General features: G+C 38.5%; 1 protein-coding gene and 1 long non-coding RNA gene across 2 annotated transcripts in view; one reads left to right on the forward strand and one right to left on the reverse strand.

Moving 5' to 3' along the window:
- The window catches only part of nrg3b (neuregulin 3b), a 202,621-nt gene that overhangs the window by 149,234 nt on the left and 26,981 nt on the right, over nt 1-26,406 (forward strand). The window contains exon 3 of the mRNA XM_042396662.1: nt 24,133-24,206. Coding sequence (XP_042252596.1) covers nt 24,133-24,206 — 74 coding nt within the window. The remainder of the gene's footprint in view (nt 1-24,132; nt 24,207-26,406) is intronic.
- LOC121886576 lies at nt 9,420-13,110 on the reverse strand. Its single transcript, XR_006092784.1, has 3 exons — nt 13,017-13,110; nt 10,744-10,831; nt 9,420-10,046 (listed from the first exon to the last, which is right to left on the reverse strand). It is a non-coding gene; the product is annotated as an uncharacterized LOC121886576 (long non-coding RNA).

A 26,406-nucleotide genomic window follows, 5' to 3' on the forward strand; every position in this document is an offset into this window, starting at 1 on the left:
AAAGTTAGCCTACAAGGACATTGTAATCTGCTCGACTCTACTCACAAATTTAAATCTCATCGTGGCGTATGCACTGCCAGTTATAAAGCAGAGAGAGCTTTACTTAGTAACGCATCTGAAAAAAAAACATCGAACACAAACCAAGTGACAGAAAGCGATCCTCCTCTTAAAACCGTTTGCGCACTGATAAGCTTAGACATCTGGCAGTGTTCTCTTCCAGGCGAATATGTCAGTGCCAAAGATGTGGACAAACGGGTGGAGCTGTAGAGATAAAACACCGAAGGTTATCCTTGATCACGCCACAATGTAATCTTATCATCACCTCCACTTCAAAATGAGAGGAGAGAGTGAGGGATCTTGAGCCACCACATGCTAATTGAGCAGATGAGCGATCAGTTATCCCAAAATCACACGTGGTCATGCTCTAAGGATTGCCAGCTTTATGCAGTGGCTGATAGCAAACCTTGACTTTTCTTCATCTTCATGAAAAATGGTTATTTACTGGGTGCAATCAAATTGATTTTGCAGATGTGTTGTTATTTTAGTTACAACAGAAGTGATTAGGATCCTTGCATTTGTACACACACATAAACCCACGCACACACTAGGAGCTTTGGGCTCCAGGCAAAGCTAATCAGCAGTGTGTATGAAAGTAATTAGTGCTTACAGCAGCACCTCACATGCAAGATAAAATATGTGCATATAGTGCAATGACAGTTACAGGTGAAAAAAATAAAAATGCAAAGCACTTTTCTGCAAAGTCAACAATCAAACAAATATATGTGTGTCAATATAAGAAGAAAATCTCCTTTCCTCCTTATTTAGATTGTTTTAATTTAACCATTTCAGTGTCTTTGTTATTTTTATTGTCCTCATTATTGTCCCTATAAAGAGCTGGCCAAGTTACTGAATCACTGCTGCTGAATTGCAGCATTTTGGATTCCAAATGAAAATGCAGTCTGCCAAGAGGACTACAATTGAAGATTTTTTACCACTCCACCATGCAGTGCTACTGATTGGTTGGAAGGCAGTAAAAGAGGCTATAAGCAACGGCATGTGGTACATTCAACATGACAGATTATTACAGGCTTTAGAGCTCATTTTGAACCAAATTCCTTTTAAACATTTAAAACACTGTCTGCAGCATCAAGGTCAAACAAGGATGTGAGGAGTTGGCAATGAATCATTTAGGACAAACACCATCCATGTAGACAAACACCCAGACAGCCAGACAGCCACAGATAGATAGATAGATAGATAGATAGATAGATAGATAGATAGATAGATAGATAGAGGGGTGTTGCATTCAATTTATTTGAAGGAAACAGTTGCATTATGTTAATATTCACACCAAACCAGATTGTTACCAGCAATAGCTGCTTTGGCTTCTATGTTTATGATCAAAACCAAAACACCCCCCCCCCCCCCCCCCCTACCCAGTAACTATCAACTACAACACACTTATTAACACTATATTGCATTCTGTAGCAATATTGAACAAGAAAATGTTGGCAAAAAGGCTGTGAAGTCACGGCTAACGTTAGCTGGTTAGCTAGCCTCTAACCAAGTAGCCTAAACAGAGAGGGTGATCTGTGTGAAGACGGCAGAGTTAAATATGAATAAAAACATAGACAGATAGACAGATAGATCGATATTCTTTCCCCAAATAATTAATTTCCATGTGTGTCTCTGCATTTGCTTCTGCAAAAGATGCTAAATTGATTTTTATGTGGGTGTCTTGTCTGACACACAATCAAACCAGAAGTTCACTGACTCTACACTGAAACTCAGGTAATCAGGGGAAGCATTGTCAGCTTTTGCTGTGTGATTCTGCTGGCTTTGAAGTTTGTTTCGGGGAAGCTGTTTTGTTGTCAGCCAAGTAAAGCAATCAAGTAAGACATTGTTGAATGGCCTTCAACACCCACATACATGGGATTAAGAAAGCCTTGTTATTGTAGCAGGGAATCTACAGTAATGAGAATAGAAGAAAAGGGGAAAGAATCGTTGGTATAAATGATCAGTATGTTTACATGTATGATTGATTGTTAATTTCTGTTCATTTATTTGTAACATTTAGTTCTTATTCCTGTAGGTCATTTATTCATTTATTTCTATTTACGGATGCTGTTCTCCTCCACCTGTCACTGCATGTAAGCAGAACATGCATCTGTAATAACAACCCTAATTCTCCACTCGAACTATGTTTGCAGGCAGCACAGCTGACTCTGTTGACAATGCTATCAGTACATGTCAGCTGGCTATTGAGTTGCAAAATGTTTCTCCCTATCAGCATGATTTGTTGAGCATGGGAAAATCTAATTAGCCACCATCATTGGGGATGGAGCTTGACTGACATTGATGCACTCCACGTTGACGCTTTCCCGCTTATAATTCTCAGACTCACCCACCCTTCATTTTCATTTCTTTTGCCCATCGCTTTCATGTTCATCCTTTTAGCAGTGATTCAAAGTGTGACATAGATAGATATATTGAATTTAACCAAAGGCTAAATGTGGAAGCGTATCCGCTGACAACTGCATAGTTGGAGCTCTGCTCGCCTCAGACAGATGTATGATTTGGGTTTATTTTGTTTGCGTTTTTGGACAGTGACACAAATGAGGAGGGAATCATGGGATCTCACTGCAGTATTTTGCACTCCTCTGAAATGCTGTCATTTCACTGAAAACTGTCTCAAATCAGCTTGGAAACATCCACCAGGTGCTAAGTCTTATTTGTAGTATTTTTACTGAGGACAATAAAGACATTATACTGTTCAAATGTACAATTTCTCCACCCCATATACTAGTGAATGTAAATAATATAGTTCAACAAATCAAAAAAGACCACACTGACCAAGCTCCATGGGATCAAGGGTAATTAAAGCAACAGAGGTCATCTATTTCTGTGCTGGAGCTGCATTTGCGTAGACAGGTGGTACATCTCAGCCTCTGCTGGCAATAACAGGAAAAAAAAGGGGGGGAATTGAATTAGAATTTAATCAATAGCAATTCAAAGCTGTCCACAAGTTAAAAAATAGCCTTTACTCAAATGAAAAACTCACCAATAGGTAAATCATAAAATATTGGTGTATTTACAGAGTATATAGTAAATATAGATCACTGTCCATACAGAAAATCTATAGGGTTGACATCTGCTGTGAGACTGTGTGGTTATTTCTCCGGCTCAATTCTCTTCCAATTAGCATCCCAGCTATAACTTTGCTCTACCGCCTCATTTTTCATCTCCAAATGTGAAATCCATTCCTTAAATCTTTTAGGGGGGATTTTGTTTTCTCTACTGCCTAAGGACTATATTTGTTTTCTGTTCCTGTTGGATCTCACATTTGTGCTCTGTCAAAGTATTGACCTGCTTATAGTGTGGTTAATATTAACTCTTTGACTGCATAACTGTTAAGATTATAACTTAAAGGGGACATATCATGCTTTTTGTGATCTTCTGTTATTTTTATACCTTTATGATGTCAGATGTATATGTTAAAAATGGTCAATTGTCCAAAACCTGAGGTTAACATATGTAATAATGCTCCCTGCAAGTCAAAAGCCAGGGCTCTGAGCACTTCATTTGCAATGTTATCTCTACTTTCTTGTTGTGATAATGTCAAATTTTTCCCACGTGCCCACAAAAGGCCGTCCACTCTGTAGACTTTGTTGCTAATGTTGTTCCAGGGGTTGTTCACGTCGTCCACTTGCATATTTCAGATCAGATTTGGGCTTGAACATATATGGATGTATTTGAGAAATTTCCATTTCAAGTAAAGAATGAGAAAAAGAAGTGAAATCCTACTACTACTGTTTGTTCACATAACCTCCCGAGCCATCGGAAGTTGGCCGAGGGGCAGCTTCCAGGAGCTGGCCAATCAGAACAGAGTGGGCTCATCAGGGGCCTTAAAGAGATAGGAGCTAAAACAGCCTATTTCAGACAGAGGCTGAACTGAGGGGCTGCACAAGGAGCCAGTATTAGATAAATAAGGAGTTTTTTGAACTGTAAATCATGCAGAGATATTCCAGTAGAGATCCAAAATATAAATAAAGACTTAGAAATGTGCATGATACATCCCTTTTAAAGGTGACATAAAAGATATCAGAATGCTAAGAGGACTCATATAGTAGTATGATTTTCTGGTAAACAAAATAAAATGTTTAAAATTTACATTGTAAAATTTGGTTGTGCATTTTAACTCCTTAAGGATGTTAACATTTGTGACTTGACTAGATTCAGATTTGTACAATCAGATTGTAGGCACAGCATGGTTGCCATATTCAGATTGTTCAAATATTCTATTGGGAATCTGCAGTATTACTCCAGTTTTTTCTTTCTAACTTCTGTGATGCCCCTGAAAGCTTTCACTCTGCAATAACCACAGTGCTCTCTAAGTGGCTGCGGCAGTCAATTGTTTGAGTTTGACAGTGTTTTACATTTGCACATTATTAAGGTAACTGCAGGTGCAAGAAACTATGAAAATTTAGGTCTTATGAAAAAAAATGTCTACTTCACTTGTTCTGATTTATGATTGGAAGCATTTAGGATCTATTCAGCCAGTATTATACTGTGAGATATTGGATAGACATAATTATAAAGGCACCATGCACAATATGAGTTTAATGACAGATTTTAAGCTTGGCTAAGATGTCATTCATTGTGTATGACAGTGTACTGCGTAGCGTCTCTGCCTGCAGGGTAAAGAAATGTGACCATCTATTCAAGGCTGGCTGGCTGGCTGGCTGGCTATGGCAGTCAGATTGATCACAATGGGAGCAATCTCTTTTTTTTCCCCAGACACTTGTTTGGGTTCTGTTAGAGGCTAGTGTAAGCTGTTTTAGTCGTCTCTATCAGAGCACACTCCTCTAAACCTCTTGCACTTGTGGGCAGCCTGCAGAAGTAAACATACCACATTCGACGCACAGGAGGCACAGTAGCTTTGTGCAGCCAGTCACTTTAAGATGCCCTCTCCTCTCTCTCTGTCTCTGTCTCTGTCTCTCTCTCTCTCTCACACACACACACACACACACAATCACCTTATTACATTGTGCCTCAGTGTGAGAGTAGTTATAGAGGACCCTAATCCATCTTTTACAGCTGATACTGTAGCTGAGCCAGAGGGTTTGGCTTCAAGACAGTTCATCTACAGACAAAGCTCAGCCTCGACTGTGTTATACAATCTTGTGTGTGTTTGGGTATTTGTAAGTGTGTGTGTGTGTGTGTGTGTGTGTGTGCGTTTGTGTTTGTGGGTACGTATAGGTCCTTTGGAGTCCATTAGCATTTGCAATGATTTGAACTCAATCATGCTGAATGTAGCCGACAGGATTAAGGTTGTAGAGGCAGATGTCAACAGCATCCAAAACATTGGGCACAAAAGGCAGCAGTGTCCTCTTTCTTTTACAGAAAATCATTTTCAAAAAACTGCAGTGTCCCCACTCAACCGTGGGTGGGCCTGTGAGGATAAAAAAAAGAGCAACAGCTCAGCTATTTACAGACAGAAGACAGAACGTTAACCCGGTTCGACCTCTTTGATGAGCTGTATATGAATGCAGATCAGTGGAAACACCTGGAGCCACGTGGTGTTGTGGTTTTTGCACTCTGTTACGCATCACAAAGAGGAATGATCTCCCAGATACACACACACACACACAAAAGAGAGCCAGATTTGCACCATGTGGGAGAAGATGAGAAGCAGGGGAAATGGGCATAACTAATATCATTTATGTTTGTGGAGAAAACCACAACATAATCCTGCGCATATGATAATAGTATTTACTTGCAACTCTTGAGGGCATTCACATTGTCAGTGTTTTCTACCCAGTTTTGATGTAAACTTATTGAGCGTGGCACAATGTCATATGTTGGCCAATCACTGTGTTTGTTCTATTGACTGAAAGTGTTACTGTCAGTGTGAACATTCATGTGGAACAGTGGTTATTCACAAACAGGAAAGTTATAAAGTGGCATATTGAGTATGCTGCTTTCAACTATGATTATGCTGTTTGCCAACATTTTTACCAACAAATGCAATTACATATAACTTAATTATAACTTGCAAATATGTGTATATATAAAATGTGTGTGTATATTGCTATTTTACTAGTCCTTTTTCCTCACTTTTTTCATGCTATTTGATTTAAAATATTGATTTTTACTCGTTTTTTCGTGTTTTATTCTTGCTTTTTGTAAAAGCTGTCTGCATCTTTGCTGTCACTGCCTAATAATAATTTTAAAAAGCAAAATTGCAAAAACAATGTAATTCAGGCTGGGCAATAATATAATATTGTCTATCAAATGTCATGATCATATGATCATGATAGTTGTCCTTTGTTTTGTTTGACACACATAAACAATTTCACCTTATGTATTACATGCATTAAACAACAGTTTAATTGTTTTATGTTATTTTATATTTACTATATTGTCATATATATCAATAGTGAAAATATCCTTGCTACTATCGTGATAATGGTTTTAGCTAGGGCTGCAACTAACAATTATTTTCACCACAATTTCTTAAAGCCCAAGCAGATGTTCTCAAGTTGTTTGTTTTGTCCAACCAGCAGAAAACTCAAAAATATTCAATTGACACTGATGGGGCAGCACACCCTATGTTTCTTAGAATAAAGAAAAAGTAGCTGAACCAACCATAGGTTACTGTTTATCTCTCATAAAGCAAAGGTGAACTCAAAAACAAGGCGAAATGCCGGATGTTTTGGTTCCTGAGGAGACCGATAATGACAGTGTTTGAAAAAATTGGTGATACTCTATGTCAAGTGTTAGTAAAGTGTCCTGTAAAAGAGATCACATCTTACCTCCCCACAGTCTCTTATCCTATAATCACAGTATAATTATCTTTTAATGACAATGCCTTCTCCTTTAAGACCAAATTGCTAGTCTACAGAAAAACATCCCTCTCACCCTCATCTACATTTAATTCTACGCTTATTTACAAACTGAAGCACTTGTTTAGGTAAAGGTCATTTCTTCTCAGTTATCTCTCCACAGCACCATTACTGTTCTATGTACTTTCTATGTACTGAATACAAGGAAATGGAGATTAAAAGCTGTAACAGGGCGCATTCTTATGCAGCTACTGGCAGTGGGTTTTTCAGCATCCTATGTTTTATTTTTTAGTGAGTTTGTGCATGTTTTTTTATGCTTGATTGCCTATACCTATGAAGTGCTTTTATACATTTTACTATTGATCTGCAGTGATGGAGCTTTTAATTAACACTGCCTTGTGGATTTTAATCAACTTAAGTCTCGTCTGCATCAGGGTCACACTTCATTCTCTGAGGACACAGTATACTAGAGACATCCTGCTGCAATAGAATACACAGAATCAAATCGCCGGGCTAACGTTAGATCTTAAGTTGCCCGTCTTTATTCGGAGGGACTACAACAAAACTCTGATTTATGGTCATTCAAGTGGAGTTAAGAAGGAAGTGGAAAGCGGAGGTAAAATGGTTACAGAGATCGTCCAGTCCTTGTGGAATAAACTTGATGAGCTACAAGGAAATTAGCTTTCTGCAGGACTACAGAGACACCTGCGTCATGGTATTCTTGGCTCACCATGCAGGACTTGGATAACAATCTGTTCATAGACAGATTTGGTACTCGATATCACCTTGATCGGAAAGCAGAGGTGACAGGAAAATCTCATGGAGAGGGCGTGTGCCTCTATGTCAGAAAGCACTACTGTAGCTCTGTGACTGTCAGAGAAAGGCTCTGTTCCCCTGATGTTGAACTTCTATCAGTGTCTCTCCATCTACTCTATTTACCCCGTGAGTTCCCACAAATATTGATAACAACTGTGTATCCACTGCCACAAGTACTATATTTGATATGGCGCAAAAACTACAGTCCATTTCAACTGAAGCACCAAAACTCATATTTGGAGATTTTAATCATGTGTCCCTAAAAAAGTCTTTGACAGACTTCTACCAATATATATCCTGTCTAACCAGGCAGAATAAGACATTCGATCTCTGTTATGGTACAGTTAAAGGAGCATATAAATCAATCCCTGTGCTCTCCTTAGGTTCTGCCGACCACAACTGTGTGCTCCTTCTCCCCACATATTAAACTGTCCTAAAGGTATAATGTGTGAATTGGCCAGAATTTTAGTTAAAAACATTAACAAATTAACTAAATATGGGGTGATATGCCCACTATTTGTTTGGATCAGGTGACCAATTTTTACACATTATACCTTTAGGGAGAAAAAATCAAGGCCAAAGAGGGTCTGAGGAATTCACTGCTTGTCTTCAGGGCTGCTCTGACTGCACCGACTGGGGGGTGTTCAAAGACTCTTGCAAGGACATTGATGTTATGTTACCTTTTGTTAGAATATGATTATTCCTAGTGAAATGATTAAAGTTTATTCCAATAACAAACCTTGGATATCCAAGGCAGTTAAGTCTAGTCTACAGGAGAAGAAGCTGTTCTTCAGTAAAGGAGGAGCTTCTGAAACAGATGCAGCCAAAAGCGAGGTGAAAGTGGAAATACTAAGGTCTAAACAAAAGTATACAATCTTTGTCATCATGGCAACAGTACACACCACAACGTTACAGTTTTTAAAAAAATGTCCTGACTTATGATTAGAAATGGAAAGCAAACAGTGGTCTCCTGCAGTAAAGTCTACCTACCTATGGGGCATAATTACAACGGCTGCTAGATGGAGTAAATGTAACTATAGTAGACTACAGTCGTTTTTGTTGGCCTGAATTTTAGACCTATACTGTTGTTTTTCTTGTGAGGATGGGCTGCTTGATCAGTTTGACTTTAGAGATGAAGTTGAGGGACTTAGATGTAAACTTAAAGACAATCAGCACTTTGTCCTGGAGCTGAGAGAAGTTGAAAAGTTCTTCCTTTCTCTAAAGATAAAGAAGAGCCCTGATCCTGACAATATCAGTGGCAAATTACTGAAGTCTTGTGCGAGGCAATTAAGTTCTATCTTTTATGATATTTTCAACATGTTTCTGAACCTACAACGTGTACCTAACCTGAGGAAGCAGGCTCTGATCATCCCTGTTCCTAAAGGCAGCAGCCCCAAAGCTTTTAATGACTTTAGGCAGGTCACCCTCACTTCTATTGTAATGAAAACCTTTGAAAAGCTTATGAAGACAGAGTTTGCAAGGGAAACTGAGCATGTACTCGACCCCATGCACTTTGCCTACTGTACAGGACACACAGAGGAGTTGTGGATGCTACAGTCACCCTACTTAACCTTTTGTTTAAACACCTAGAGGGGAATAAAACCCATGCTAGATTGCTATTTGTTGATTTTTCTTCAGCCTTTAATACTGTACAATCCTACATTTTAGCCATGAGGCTGACAGAGCATTTTGAGTTGAGTCACAATCTGGTGGGTTGGATAATGGATTTTTTGACAAACAGAACACAAAGGGTGAATGTGAACGGCATTTTATCAGATTCATTATGTTCTTCCCCCCCCCCAGGGCTATGTTCTCTCACCTTTACTTAATATTCTGTACAAAAACATGTGCCAAAGTAAGCATGACAACAGGACTATACTGAAATTTGCAGATGATTCAGTCATTGTGAGTCTCCTACACGACAATGAGTCCAGGTCAAGTCATTGATGAGTTTGTCACCTGGTGTGATGAATTTTTCTTGGAGCCAAACATTTCCAAGACAATGGAAATGATCATAGATTTTAGAAGTCAGTCTTCAATCTATGAGACTATGATCATTGAAGACCAGCATTTGTTTTGTCTCAGAAAACTGTCCCATTTTCACATTGATAAAACCATGATGATTGTCTTTTATCAGGTTTTTATTGAGTCAATCTTGTCTTTTTCCCTTGTGTCATGGTTTGGTAGTCTGTCTCTGCAAATACAAAAATTCTCTAAACCAAATTGTCAGGTGGGCTAGTAAGCTAATAGGTAAGTCTAAACTCAACCCATCAATTCTTTACTCGTCACAGCTGCAGTGTAAGGCGAGCTCTATTCTTCAGGACTGTTCTCATCCCTTACATAGCGAATTCCAGCTCCTTCGCTCCGGCTGTTGGTTTGTGGCCCCTAGGTGGAGAAGAAAACAATACAGAAATGCTTTTGTACCTGCAGCCATTGCACTACCAGACAAAGCTAGCACAAAATGATGCACTTCACCCATGCATGGCACTTTAAGCTTCTGAGTGAGTGGGCGAGTGTTTATGTGTGTGTAGAAGCACTTTGTCATGACCTTCTTAGGAGTTCTTATACGCTGATACTATTTTTGATACTATGATGACACTTGTTTTAATGTATTTTGTTTTGATGTCTTCTGAATCTCTATTTCTGTTTACCCCTGGTTACTAATAAAGAAGCCTTGAACCTGATATTGTGGCAAAAGATTAAAGCAAATAATTTGCACCATTACATGCTTTCGCAAAGGACAAGTCTTTCTTTCTTTCACACTGTGAAATGATCACTCACAGAAAAGACCTATAGTTACAATACAGATTTGCTTTTTTATAAAAGATGATTTGTTCCTTATGTATATTTGAAAACATATAAAGGAAGTGCTTGTAAAAATGTACGTGAGTTCTCTCTCAGCTCTGTAGGACATCGCGTGTTTTAAATCCATTCAAGATTTAAATGCACTCGTCATGTTTCCTTAACATAACATGCAAGTGATCTGCATTACTCTGAGGATCACCTGCTAAATGACAAAAGGCCCCCCTTTTTACACTACGTGTCCGGACGAAAATATGATGTTACATACATCTCCACTTACCCATTACCAGGAGGAGGTGAATTATTCAGGTCACTCCTGCTCCTGCTATGCTGATGTCATCTGCCGCACCTAATACAACTCTTGCCACCTTTTGTTAAGTCAAGTGAAACAGGCTGTTAGCAAATAAAAATGGAGCTCAATCACTCAAGACTTGATTTTTCTATCTATTGTAAAGGTTCCAAACAACACAGTTGAATTTAATTACTTTTTTACTGGCACCAGTCCTAAAGGGGCATGTGAATGATATCAAAGAGGATAAGCTTTTACACACCTCGTTGACAAGCGTGGGCTCTAGAGGGTTTTTTCCCCTCTCTCTTGCCATCTTTCTTTATTACTGTTTAATAATCACATTATGTCCTCTCAAGGTATAGTTCAAACACCCCTGCTAAATTCGTAATGTAGCGCATCATAGTAGAGGCAGCCAACAGTCTGTGGTGTGGCTGTCTGGCAGTCACTTGCAAAATGGGAAGTCTAATGAATAATAAAGTCACAGAAATGTCTCTGGTGATTCATGAAGATATTGTTTTGATGGCTCTCATAAGCTCTTTGGTGTCTTTAAAATAGTCAGGATGATCTCAGGCAAAATATGTAGCCAGTTAACTTTCCTGCCACTGCAGAAATCCCATGGTAGGGTGTAAACAAATACATTTAACATCAACTGTTGGCAGTGGTTCAGCCTCAAACTAGGCCAAAGTCGACATTAGATTAACACATAACAAGTGACAAAACAAGTGCACTCTACTTATTTCCCCCGATTTGAGTTACAGCAGGTAAAATGTAGAGATTGACTCAATTTGCCATTTAACAAAACGTTATTAACCTATATCTGTTTCCCCCATACTCAAATGGCCATGTTGTGGCATTTTTAGTTTGCAGTATTTTATATAGAACAAAGTTGGTAGGTGAATTATTGGATAATTCAGTTTGATATAGTGTAATTTGTTACTCTTATTTATAGGTATCTCATCTTGTCCTTGTGTCTCTTTAGCATGTCCATTGAGCATGTAAGAATTATGTAAAAACGTACTTCCCTGCAGGCAAAATAAACAACAAACCTAAACCAGAAACAACACAGTACTTCATTTTTTTCTTTAAAAACCGGCCAAAACTGGAATATGAGCTGTTGGTTCTTTTGCTTTGGCGTTTCTAAACACATTAATTGATGATGTTTAGCAAACACTCCAGATGATCAACATAAATACAGCTGATGGATGATAACATTATCTCCCCCCCTCCCCATGTGCTGTGTTAGGCTTGCTCTGTGCTTATATTCACATATGAAGTAATTAGAAATGTCTTGTTCCAAATAGCAAAGAGAGTGGTTTTGTTTTCTATTTGTCCATCATGGAAACTTCTAGATGATCAATTACTACAAGTGGGAAAGCAAGTTCCTAGCAGAGGTTAATAGTACACAATGCAGATGTCTACTGTAGTATTATACAGGGTTGGGAGTGTAAATGTTATAAATATTTAACCTATGTGGACTGCTGGTAAAATTCATCCTTACTGTTCAAGAGTGTAGCTTTAAGTATTATTCTCTTCAAAACAGAATAGAATTTCCCAGTCTGTCAGTATTTTTTTTTTGTGTGTGTATGTGATTGTGTGCACATGCTCGCGTGCACACACATACACATCTAGAAAGAGAAAGCGAAAAGAAATCTCTGAAGATGAAGAGGAATACATCCCCTTCAGCAGCAACCCCCCTCTCTCACTGTGTCCATCTCCCCTCACCCTTTTCTTCCCCTCTGTTATCTCTAGTCCTTTGAAACAGCACCTGTTACCGACTCGCAGCTTGGGAGCTCTGTCGTGATGTAGTGTGCACTCCTACGTGATACAGTGCCAGCTCCCAGTTTCACATTCAGCCCTGCTGATGTGTGAGGCAAACAAGCCGGACGTCTTCATCCTCCAAGAGCCTAATGACTTTTTGGAGCATTTTGGATAGGGTGCACTAGACCAGAACATCTTGTGCTGTGTTGTTCTTTGTACCCATAGACTGTATAAAAATAATGGATGTAACCACCTTGACGTCACCCACTGGTTTATGGAATTATTTTGAAGCCTTGAATTTGGCATTTTGACCGTCGCCATCTTGGATTTTTGGAGCCAGAAGTGATGAGAAGTGACCATATTTGGATGAGAGGGTGGAGCTGACCGTAACGCTAGCTGCTAGCCTGGTTTGCACGGTGCATTTACAGTCTATGGTTAAGTATGATAACACTATTGCTAATGCTAATTTTCTCTAGCTTAAAACCATTAAAACAAAATGTACTTACTGAAAAAACTGAACATTCGACTCCTTAGAGGGTGATTTTCCCATAGACTGCTATACAATCAGACTTGTTTTTAGAGCCAGTGGAGTCGTCCCTAATGACCATTAGTGAGAATGCAGGTTTAAAGCATTTCCACATTGGCTTCACTTTTCAGACTCGGAACTACCCGCTTGTTTGTGACTATTGAAATATTTTTTTCTGCTAGTTAGCTCGGATGACATTTGATAGTAAATTTGCATAAGTGTGTGTATACGTTGATAAATGAAATGGCTGCAGCAGCCTTGTTTACTGTGTTAGCTGATGAAAATGTAATGATCCCTGCAGCAACATGAGGACATTGCTGCAGCAATTACACCAGGGTACAGCTCAAGAAAATGCAATATACTGTAAAAATTATATAGCGGGGACACAAAATGTATTCAGGATCCAAAAAGTTGTGAAATATTATTAATGGAATCAGGACAGTATAACTTTACTTAACTTTATCCACCATGTATTTATTACAACAGTAAAGAGGCCCATTAGTCAAAACCCTAAGACTACAGTTGTTTGACTGACAGTCTTGATTTTAATCACAGCATTATAGCACTAAAACTCATACATCATACTTTTCATGTCTTCAACTTTATTAATATGTTTTGTCATCACAGTAATTAAGTCTACTTAAATTTATGATGCCAATTATTTACTGTAACTGCTGTGGCCGCGTTATGTTTCTATCCACATATTTTCAGCAAGTTCCTCGGTGACAGCTATCTTTCTAGCTTTACCTCTTTTTTGGCCCCTTCTTGGTATAACATTAAAGTTTTGAACACAGACACAGCCTGGCAGCTGCATATCACTCTTGCATGTAAACAGCTCACACATAGTAATAGACATCCATCAAATTCGCTTAAGGTATAAATCATGTCTAACCTACCTTCTCCGCTGCACTGCTGCAAAAGACAGATAGGAATATGTATGGCTTATGCGATAAAGGCAGAAGACTGTCTTTATTGGAGGCATTTTGGCCTTGTATTGTGTTTTTTTTTTTTTACTATAGAACAATTTTGGCAGATTGCAGCCAACTCATAGCCTATTCTTCCCTCATAGCCCATCAATAACAATGAGAGAAGTGTCAGCCACTGATTAGGCTTTGATATTGAGAGTGAAGCAGGGATGGCTGTGTGCATGTGTGTGTATGCATGTGTGTGTGTGATGGATGTGATATATTTATGTGTGTATTTTTCTTATTATAAAAGAAACAAGATCTCTGGAGGTCTACTTATTTTTCTGCTCATAAAAAATGTATTTTAGTCAGTCATTCCGACCTTCCCAGTGGTAAAAATTAGGCAGTGGTGGAAATCAAATTCAGCGTAAATGGACTGCATGCCCTCCACCTTCTCCTATGCTGTATTTATACACTTGATAGAATAGGTGTGCATCGCGGAATGCAGCATGGGCAGTATATCTCAGAAATGAGCAAATTAAAATATCACAGTAGTCACCAAGCCTACATAGTGAATGGAATTTAAATAATTTATTTCAATATTTAGCAATTAACATAATGCCATATTGCATCTGTGCTGTCTATGCATATGCAAATCTTGATTTTATTATGCATGACTTGTAGGTCAAGTTATGGAAATTAGGGGTAACGCCCAATTCAGTAATACTTAACAACATCAACTGCGCCAGTTGGTGTGCCATATGAAACATGGCAGTGAGTCAAAAGACTTGGTGCAGTGTGATAAATGTGTCTATTGAGTGTGTCGAGAACCCCTGCTGCCAAATAATGATTGCCTTTGATGGTGAGACTGAAGAAAAGTCATTTCCAAGAAGTCAGGTAATTAAGGGAATCGGATTCAGTCGAACGTTATCTGTGTTTCAATTTATTTGTAGATTCTTCATGTTAACTTCCCAATCATCATGCTGATGATTGGATCAAGTGCCAAGTTTTGCAAGCATGCAGTGTTTCTTCCTCTCACTGTAGGTTTACTTGGTTTCTTTTCAGTCATATGTTAATGCCAGCTTGACTAAGAAGTTATTCATTTCATTTTGGCACATACAGCTAACGTGTAAAAGCTGGTGATATTAATGTCTTGCAGTTCAGGGATACACCGATTTGTCAGATTGAGGCTGTGACTGTGCTGAACCTTATCTTCTTACATGGCATAACCAAAATATTGACCCCTACAGGATTCCAAATGTTCTAATCGCTAATTAAATTTCCAATGCAGCTACTTGTGTCCTTAGAAAAGCATTTGCATTTAACTATCTCAGAATATAGGCACCATAAAAGAGATGAATTGCTTTATTTAATTTTTAGCAGTATATAATCTACAAAGCTACAAAAAATGAACTTAATTAAGTACTTTTAATGATATATCATCCCAATTCTTACTATTGGAATAGCAATGATAGAAAAAAAATCATGAATTATTAATTAGTGCCTCTTTATTTAATGCTTCATGATAGATCCAGATGAGAGAATACATCTGAGAAAACTACAGCACAAGGTCTAATTAATAGCTGCTCTGGAGCTTTCTATCAAATCACATGCTCTTCATGTGAAGAGCTCTTCATGTGTCATTTGAGCACCATCAGCAGAGGGATTTTTTCAGGAAATTGTGGATTTTTCAGAGCAGTTTCTGAGGTCAAGAATGAACTTTGAACCTCAGATTTGGGAAGTTTTTAAAGGACTAGTTCAACCTTTTGCTAGATAGGCTCATTTGCTTTCTATAGATGGTTTGCTTAGCTTAGCATAAAGAATGGGAGAAACAGAGGGAAACAGCTGGCCTTGCCCTGATCAAAGGTGACAAAATCCGGGACTATTTCTTGGCTTGGCACAGTTTTTGCATGTCTACACTCTTAATGCTAAGCTAAGCTAACTAGCTGCCGGCTGTAGCTTCATTTTTGGCTGGACTGGCCACAGACCAGCCATATAACCCTGTATGTCTGTCCATCACTAACTCACTGACTGAGTGATGAAGTTACACCATTGGTTGGCCAGCCCAGTGTTGGAATTTTCCCATTTGCCATTGCTCTTTCAAAATGAATTGGCGCAAGCAATTTCTACAGGATTGCCAACTTGGCTGCCTGGCTGGAGTGGGATTTATATGCCATGGGTTTAATCACACGTATGCACATGCGCACTTAATCACATGCACCTATTTGGACTCAATTCACCATCAGGGTTTAAAGCAGTATACAGTTTACACATGTGTCTCTCTCTCTCTCTCTCACTCACTCACTTAGCCAAATATATACATGAACGCTCATTCACTCACTTCAGGCATGGATTAACACAGTGTGGTGCCCTAGGGTGACCACACTTAAAGTGCCCCCCTCTTCCCACTTTACACATAAAAAAGTGAAATTTACTGTGAGAATATTGACCATAGACTAACATAAACTTATTGCTGAAGTACATGCTCAAAACACATACTGCAGAAAAATGTAAGCCACAACCATAAACTTGACACCATAGATAGACATGCCATACCAACCCTTACAATGATGCTCCAATCTGAATGCAACTCACATCCCAATGCAACACATTATGTTAAATATTATTATCTCCATCATAAATGGCCTGTATGAGGTCTACATGCAAAACCATAACAGAGTTTGTCTAAAAAAATCATTACACGCATATAACGAACAATGAAAGCCTGATAACACCTGTTGCAAGCAATGATCATAGAGCGCCAGGTAATGTGATGGTTGTTTTGTTGTTCTATCGTTTTCAGAAACTAAAGAAATTAAAGGAATGAAAACAGAATATTGATTTAATTTTCATTTCAAGATCCACAAACAAAAAGGCATTTTTTTTTTCCTTGTCAGAAACGGCAGATACAACATTTATAGCAGGCTTGATTTTCCTTCTTGCCTTTGTGAAACAGAAAATAAAATAGTTAACTAATGTATGAACCGTAGCACTCCTGAATACAAAGGTGTGCTCGCTCCACACAGGAGGGTGGAGTAGTAAAATGGTCTTTGAAATATTTTCTTTCAGCAATAAAATGTACCACTGTTATTGAAATAAACAGAGTCTCTCTCTCCTCACCGCTCTCCACGCCTCCGTGGTGCTGAAAGGCACACAGCAGAGGCTATTTTCAACTGTTTTCTTATTATTGTTATTCATATTCTTATTAATTAGGATAATGATGAATAAAAGCTAAATCAATTGCTTTATAAATGTTGCTGCTGTGTCTGACCACAAAACTATTTACGTTTTTCGGTTTTTTCACATTGGTGTCCCCCAGCACGGCAAATTGGCTGGTGCCTTCAGGCACTCACTGGATGAGATGTATGGATAATCCGGCCCAGCTAACTTACACATTTACACACACACACACAGGGGTCTATTCGGGCCTAGTTCAACTATAAGCAGCAGATTTGGACTTGATTATCATTTCTACCGGCGGCTCGTATTTGTAGCAGCATGGTTCGATCCGATTACTTTTGATGCACAAAATGGATGACAGTGTCCCATCTAGTGCAAGTCTTTATAACAAACACCCTTGGTTTGTTAATTAATTAATCCACATCACTTACCTTGGTTCATGTCAGGTTAGTTGGAGTGTGGTTGGCTTTCTTGAACACCTTCTGGGCTCCTGGCTGTGAACTTGAGCAGCTGTCCAATCAACATGGAGATAAGCATTGTGGATGCAGCTCCATAGAAACACCAAAATGAAACACCCGGTTTTCGAATGCTAGGAGGACTTTGACCATAATACTTTTGTCTGTTCATCTCTGTTGCTGTCACAGAGTTTTAGCGTGAAAATTGTTTGGTCAGCGTGAGAGCGTGAGACTGACGGTGAACGTGCGTGTCACATGCCAGTAGCATGAGAGTTGGCAACCCTGGTTTCTATTAAGTCCTCAGGGGGCATTCACAGCGGATTCTCGAGTGACAGAGTGAGCGAAGTCCCAAAATAAGTTTTAAAGGTGCAGTGTGTAGGATTTAGTGGCATCTAGCGTTCAGGTTGCAGATTGCAACAAACTGAATACACCCGCCCCCCTCCCCTTCCATGCATGTAGGATAACCAATGGTGGCCACGAAAAAACGCAAAAGGCCCTCACTAAACCCAATGTTTGGTTTGTCCATTCTGGGCTAATGTTGAAACATGGCTGTGCAACATAGCGGGTTCCATGGAGGAGGACCTACTCCATCTGTAGATATAAACAGCTCAATAAACATACTTATAAATATTATATTCCATTTCTGCCAAGTCCGTTCCACAAGTTGCTACTAAAATCTACACCCTGCACCTTTAAAAACACACATTTACCAGGAGGCTCTGACACTGACAGGAGCACCAACCCGCGGATAATAAGATGTAGCCGTTGCGGTGTTTGTGTGCTCTGAAAGACGTCCCGGCGCAGATATGAAGTCACATAGCTGACAGACTATTAGCCTAGCAAGCCAATCCTATGTAAACATATGGATGAGACCATATGTTCACAGACATCCGCAGATAGAAACAGATGTAAGAGCAGGGAGAGTTAACAGATAATTACAATAGTTATAACTAAAAATAAAATAAGTTCTCTTTTAAATCAAACATCCAAAGACATGAGTTCTTGCAACTGCATTTATAACCTTTTTTTTTGACTCAGATGTTTGTGATATGATACCTCTGTACACATTAACAACAAATATTACTGGGACCACTACAGAAAGTTGCCGATGAACATTTAATATTCAGGAATTCACATAATAGACACTACAACTGACTATCCTTGTAACAAATAGGCCACAATTTCACACACTGACCATACACGGTCCAGCCATATACTAGGTTTTGACCTAGTCTTGTTACCGTACAGACATGAAAGTGGCATCTAACTGTCAATAAAAGAGCAAATAAGCATATTTCCAAAAATGTTGAACTATTCCTTTAAAGCACTCAGAAAAATTGGAAACTGGAACTATTTCCAAGGTTCAGAAAGGACTTTGAAACCCAGCTAAATTAAAATAGTAAAGATTTGGCTGTATTACATCAGTCAAAGGCCAACAGGCTCATTGCAATTGGTGGTCAACAGATGTCAGAAAGTGAGGGATACTTAATACCCCTTTACTTTTTATATGTTTAAATATATTTTATTTAAACCATCAGTGACATCCAGATATCTTACATCCAAAAGTAAGTTGCAACTTAGTTATTCCAGGCAGCAAGTGCTCAATTCTCTGAAGCTATATGGTTCCTCCCTTGTGCCTCATCAGTTATAGCTCATATGGAGTAATTTCATAAGACATGTGGGAGCTAATATGCATGGGCGTCAGGAGGTAAATGAAAAGTTTGGTTGACATGATCACATTCCCTTCCCTTCTCTCCTCCTTGAACCTCCTTTCCCTCCCCTTGCACTCAAACTATCCTCCATTTTTCTTCACACTAATTAACAGGCAGGATGGTGATTAGTTATGAGGCAGCACTCCCCACCCCTCCGTCATCCTCCAGACTCTGAGGTGTGTTTTCTCTGTGACTGGAACATGTGTTAAAAGCAGCTGGGTAATCACAGAAAGCTCTGGAGCAGTGGGGGGAAAACATGCTCGGAGTCCATAGCTGCTGTTCATATGTATGTTGGTTATAGGATATAAACACACAGACTCCAGAAAGCTGTCATATGTGCTCCAATCCACACACACAAATCTGGGTTCACTTTGAAATATTTCCCCCTTTTGAACGTACACATGCATAAATACAGTCCTTTGTTCTCCTATTTCCCTCATTGGAGACACACACCCAAACGTACTCAAAGCTCGTCATTATCTCACATTGTTTATCATCCATTCAGGCATTCGACTTCATGTTCACACAAACACATTTACAAAGCATTGTTTGCATCTTATTGAAGGATGGCTGAGCTTGTTTCACAGTGCTACAAAGATGGTAGGAGGGGAGAGATGGAGACATAGACAAACAGAAAGCAAGCCCAGACGTAAACAGATAGCCAGACAGGCATTCTGCCTTTGGGTTTGTGATTCAGAATACTAACAAGGCGTCTCAGCTCACACCCAGGCATTGAAAGTGTGATGTAGGGCAGAGCCAAGTAATAGGAGGGGAGGGATGATTTACCCTTGAAATCTGACTGGTCGCCTTGGGTGCCTCTCTAAATTTTGCGGCGCATCATTGGCTGTTTGGCTCACATTGGCACGCTGACAAAAAAAGAGACAGTCAAAGCTGTTTCCTGTGACATGCATTTGCATGATGACAACTTTTCAAGCAAAAGGTTAAAACAAACATGCCATTTTAATATTGTGTGAAAGATGAATATTTCTGTCAAAACTCCAGCTTCTCCTGGGATTCTGTCTTATTTTATACCCCTCTCCCACTGTTGCCTGACTTAATTTCTCCCATACAAAAGCAGCTCTAATTTGGTAATTAATCTGATATCTTTGCATTAGTCATTTGGACTGGTACTATACGCATCATATGGCATGTTCTTTTGCATATTCAATTTCACTCTAAAATGTTCGGTCTGATTTAATGGTCTGTCTCCATGGGGATTAATGATAATTTTCAAATCTGTTTCTTTTTTTTCTGAAACTCTATATTTCAGAGCATTTAAATCATGCTGGCTTTTGCCTAATTTTTTTGGTAAAATGGAAACTGAGTGCACTATGAATAATGAACATAAGAATCCAAGTCATGCTATTCATCATAGAAATTATTATTGTGCTATTTACTGTGTGATGCAAATAATTAATTAAACCCAGCCTCACAAATATACAATGGTCAAGATACAACATTGATATCTTAATATGGCAAAATCATTTCTTTTTTTCTTTTTTTCTTTTATTTTTAGCAGGAAAAACAGTTGTGGGCCTGACTCAGTTTAGAAACAGGTTTCCTGCTGTCCCACAGTGAGGATAAAAGCAATAAAATTGTATAAAAACAAGACCAGCAGAGAATAAAAGCTGACAAGTTAGACAAAAAGTATTTTTTATATATATGGGCTAAAAACATACCAATTTTAAGAGTGAGTTCTCAGTGAAAGAATATGGCATTTGGCAAGAAAATAGCAAAACAGACTGAACTAATTTTAAACATAAACAAATTATACAGAATTCAAAGGGAACAATAAGACTGATTATTGAGACATTAGTGGTTACAATTCTGATTCAGAAGAACACAGATATTTACAATATTATAATAACAACTTAAGATTTTCTGAGCTTATGTCACTGTTTTAGCTCAGTGTTACAATCAGTGACTACTTCTATCGGTTTGATCATCATATTCATATTCATTTACACAAAATATCTCCGGGACACACCAGTAGTCAGCCACAAAATGTTGCCATTTTATTGATATTATAGTTTTTGGTTCAGAATATTGTCGTATTTGATATTTGGCAGTGTTCAGTTGTCAGTCTATTGGTAACTCTGTGTGCTGCTCTGTAGGACAACATAACACAACATAATTGTGTGTGTGTCTGAAAGAGAGAGAGTTTGGAGAATACCAGTGTATTGCATTAGTCATTTGTTTTCAGGCTGATTAAGAGGTAGAAGTCTGGCTGTGTGAGAGAGAACGGCAGGAGAGAATCAAGTTCTTTATCCCTTCTTGCCTGAGCAGAGAAACTATAAAGGTTTTGCTTATTACTGTGGATGTGAAATGACACAAAGAGTTTGAGGTTTAAGATTTAGAGGGGGTTTATTCAAGGATATTTTTCACACTTCATCTGAGCAGTAATGAGCCCCACTGTTTAAAGGTGCAGTTAGAGAGATTTTTACTGCCACATAACGCTAAATGAACATCTCAACGATCACGCCCTGCAGCTTAACAGGGGTGCTGATCACTATGAAATGCAATGCGGTTTCAAAAGCTTTAAAAACTCACTTTCTATCCTTCTCATCATCGGTGATGTTGTTTACATGTAATTTTATTTAAAGCAGCTACAATCAATATTCTTATAGTAAATATGGATGAAATTTGTAATGTGAAAGGGGTCAGACTTTTCTCCTGCCTCTGCAGTTCCCCTCGGCTGCTGAGATTCATAACCTTCTTCAGCTTTTTGTTTTGGTTTTCCAGCTAGTACCATTACCATTTTGGTCCCAGTGTCATAAGTCATGTTTCCATTAATCTATTTTTATGCGCATTTTGAAGTATACTGCCATTTTCTGATGAAACTATGTGCTGCGCAGCCTAGTTTATTAGCTTCAAACCAGTTGAAGGAAATGCACCTATTTCGCACTTTCCTTTTTGCAATATTTCAAAAGTTTGCTTAAAATTCTCTTGCAAATCTAATGAAAACATGGCTATTTTCGACTACAGCAGGCAGCCTTTTTCAGTGAAAAAGCTCTAAAAACTGACTGTAGACTACATGTCAAAAAAGCAGAGTGACTATCAGATTTATGTTTGCCAGGTGACCGGAAACACAACTCTAAATTAATGCTAATATTGCTCAGTGTGTGCAGTACTGGTTGCTAACAACCTAGCCATATCACCAACCAACGCAGTTATCCAGTGCACCTCTGCCTATGTTTACTACATGGGACTAAAAAAGTCATTCTGTACGTCAGGTGATTTGTTAAACACAAACTCACCTGTGCCACTCCATCTACCTTTGGTAAGAGCAGGTTTCTTTTGAGCCTCAAAATCACCAAACAGGTGCAAACTGAAAAAATAGACACCTTACAAAAATGGCATTGTATCTGCATTGGCACAATAATTAACTCTGAGTGAGATTAGAAGACAGTGTTTGATTTTCATCAATTGTGCAGTTCCATACTGAAATATAGACAAAATATTAGATATCAGAACTACATATGTTGAGCTGAGACAAACTGAACAAATGGACTTGAAACTGTAGTTTGAGATGTAAAAACAAAGATGACTACGGAGACAATCTCTCAGTATTCACTCTGGTCCAACTCAACAGTGATCTAAATTGCTCAATTAGTTTATAATGCTTTAGCTCAGTTGTATTTTTTTTTTTGTTTGTTTGTTTGTTTTTCCAAGCTATCAGGTCAAGCCAAGCTGTGTAAGACTGAATGGTCCATTGGAGTCATGTCACTCATCCAATACATTATACTGTATATGGTATCTGTGACACTGGTGGAAATGTGGTGAACAGATATTGATGGATAATGTTAGAGTGCAAATCCCCCCAGTTTACCCACAATATGTCATCGACTGATGGAATAGAGAAAATGCAGACAACTCTGACATATCGCTCACTCATGTAGAAGTTTATGTTGAAGCAGACACATCAAAGCAAATCCCCAATTGTCTTCTCTAAGCCTTGAAAGAGCAGAGGGATGGATCAGCCCACTGAATGTGCTCACAGTATGGCCACTATTGAAGATAGGAGAAATAATGCCGAAGTTCTGTCTGAGACAAAAACTATTCAAGATTGTGCCAAATTGGAGGAACTACACAGAATTTTATATTTCTGTCCTGGATTTTTGTATTACTTCAAGTATTCTTACAGTAACAGTGTTTTTGTTAATTTGCCCATTTGGAAGAGTCGATTTCTGTCTTTCATTCAGTCAGTTATATGGACCAGATTAGAAAAATAGCTGATCATTAACAAGAATTATATGTGTGTTATAATGTTCTTGCATAAAGGGTATTTCTAAAACACTGGAACATACACAGCCAGATCTCATTCTTTCTGTGGTAATATTCATGACCGTTGCAGAGGGATCTGCAGGCATCAACAGTGCAGAGATATGTATTTGATGATGAAGGCAAATATCTGGACTTTGACAGGACTCTGTGTATATGGGTGTTCCAACTATGGCTGCTTTCCGTCCACTGTAGATCTTGCGTCACTTGCATCAAGCCAAGTCCTCTCCATCCCAGTATCCCATTTCTTCCACTGGGACTTGGCATTCCTGTCAGTCATGTGCTATCAGCGCGGCTGCAGGCGCTGCTTAGGCCTGCCCAACTATCTTCCGCCTTCCCCTCTTTCTTCTCACCCCACCCCTCTCGACAGTTTCTGTGTATCTCCCTCCACCACCTCAGTCCTCAGTGAGCACTCCAATTTTTACCATCCATTTCTCCTTTTTCTTAACTTTCCTTATCTGAAAGCCTCTTCACCTGATAGTTCATGCTGTACTTTGCTACTTTTTGCTTGGTTTGTCTTACTTCTAATCTCAAATCTTGCTCTTTTTCCCCCTCTCTCACAGGTGTAAGGAGGGCTACCATGGACTACGCTGTGACCAGTTTGTACCCAAGACAGATGCTATCTTGTCAGACCCAAGTACGCTCTCTTTTCTATTTTTCATCCTACAGCTTTGGTGTATTGATCTGCAACATGAAAATGAATTCATAACAAATGTGTGTTACAAGCCCTTGAGCGAATCTCTGACTGCACTGTATCAGTCAACAAGATAAATATAAATCAAGTGAGATCAGCCTTAAATTAACTCAGGCAGTGCAGGATTGTAAAGTCCTGTGGGTCCTTGCAATGCGTAAATCTAGTAAAGAGACAACAGGATTTCTCTAACCTGTAATGAGTACACAGAGCCACATAGTTACAGTATACAGTGTATGATTTGTAAAACATAGATGTTTTCAGTTGGTGCATTATCTACTGTAGGATTTCCATACTTCGTCCATTTTTTTCGTAAAAGGTGGTCCAACATTGATCAATACTGTCATAATGATTTTCATTTAAATCTGAATTTGAGCAATTATTAAAGCAATAAATGAACATGATTTAGTTTCTAGACAAAGTAAAAATGTATCATGAGACTGCATTCCTTTATTAGCCTACATAGGTACTACTGTGCAGCTATGCTATTAGAATTAAACCTGTGTATAAAACCTCCGATATCTTTTATTACGGTCTTCAATCCTGCTTTGCTTTAGTCTAGCTAAAAGGAAAGGAAGTCTTCACTTTCCTGTTGTTCATGAAAAACAGTTCCCCTGGAGTCTTTGAATCCCCACGACAGCTCTGTAGTGTAGTTAAAAAATAAAGCAAAAGTCAGAGGTACAAGAAAGAGAAATTGGAGGGCCCCGAGCCTTTCCCACGAGACTGCGGCTTTACAAATTTACACTATTTTATGGAGTGACTTGGCTCTTCTGCACCAAGAGTCAGAGAGAAAACTTAACTCCTATTGCCTTCTGTTTGATGCCACCAGGCCCACTGAGAGTCCGTTAATGGGGTCCAAAGCCAATGTCAGGAAGTATGTTTCATGGTCCCTCATGGCACCCAGTTTTCACTATGGGATTTATTTTACCTTCTATAGGCAGACATCAATTTTCCTGTGTGTCCAGCCCAGGAGATTGGTTTGGTGTTATTTGAGATAAGCGGAATCCTGTGTTTTTCAAAAAAATGGACACTTGAGGAAACAAATGGATTACAGCACATTCACAATACATTTTTCTTATTAAAAATGTACAGTATAAGACAATAAGCCTTGAAGGCAAAATGTAAAAGAGGGTTTGTTTAATGTGTTATATGCATTTCTTATGTTATTTTGTGCACTTCTATATATTTTTTAGACTCCGCAATAAAATATACTGTATATCATTTGTTAGTATTTACAGCTTTAAAAACTACATTTCTTGCAATGTAAAGCAAAACTGCTACAGTATACCTTTCAGAGGACTAAAAACTGTGATTCAGCATCTTCACAGTAGCTAAACGTAAGCCTATAAAACAATTTATTCAACACTGGGTAAACACAACTCTTAAGAAATAGAAGATGTGAATGTATTTAGAGTCCAGATAGTAAGTGGGAATGAAAATGTGTACAAATAAATATATGGAATAACATTTTCACATGCCGTAGTTATACAGAATGTGTATACACTACTGTATATACAATAGTCCAGTACTGCTTGGAAAGAGAACACATGCTGTAGGTGGAAAACCTGTGGATGCTACATTATATAAAAAGAAGATGGGCGAATGTTGGTGTGTCAAAGATCTGCAAGACACCTCCCATCACAGGTGTTTCATTAAATTAGGCTCCAGACATTTCTAGAAGGCTCCATAGTGAACTCTGGTTGCCCAGAGTTATCCCCATCCTCCCCCACTATATATATATATATACATATATACAGCCTGCATACAGTATGAGCAGACATCTTAAGCACAGCCTTGCCAGACCTGCCATGAATATAAAATATCATACAACATTCAGTATATATTTTTGTAGTCAGTTCTCTTTGAATTATATAATGTCTCACTAATGTTAATATTATATAAGTATATACAAGAATAAATGGGTGCATGGAATACATGCATGAATCAATGGGTGACATATACTTTACACAAATGTATTTATAGTAATAAAAAACACTATAAAAGACCTTGTTATAACTTTGTCAAAACATATTTTCAGAAATCTTCAGTAGTAATTTTGTGCTGTAAAGTCATCCATCTCCTCTTTCATAGGAAAAAAATAAATATTGACAGCTGGAATACAGAGCTGCATACAAATTATCTTGTA

This window comes from Thunnus maccoyii, chromosome 20, assembly GCF_910596095.1.
Source record: "Thunnus maccoyii chromosome 20, fThuMac1.1, whole genome shotgun sequence".
Lineage (NCBI taxonomy): Eukaryota > Metazoa > Chordata > Actinopteri > Scombriformes > Scombridae > Thunnus > Thunnus maccoyii.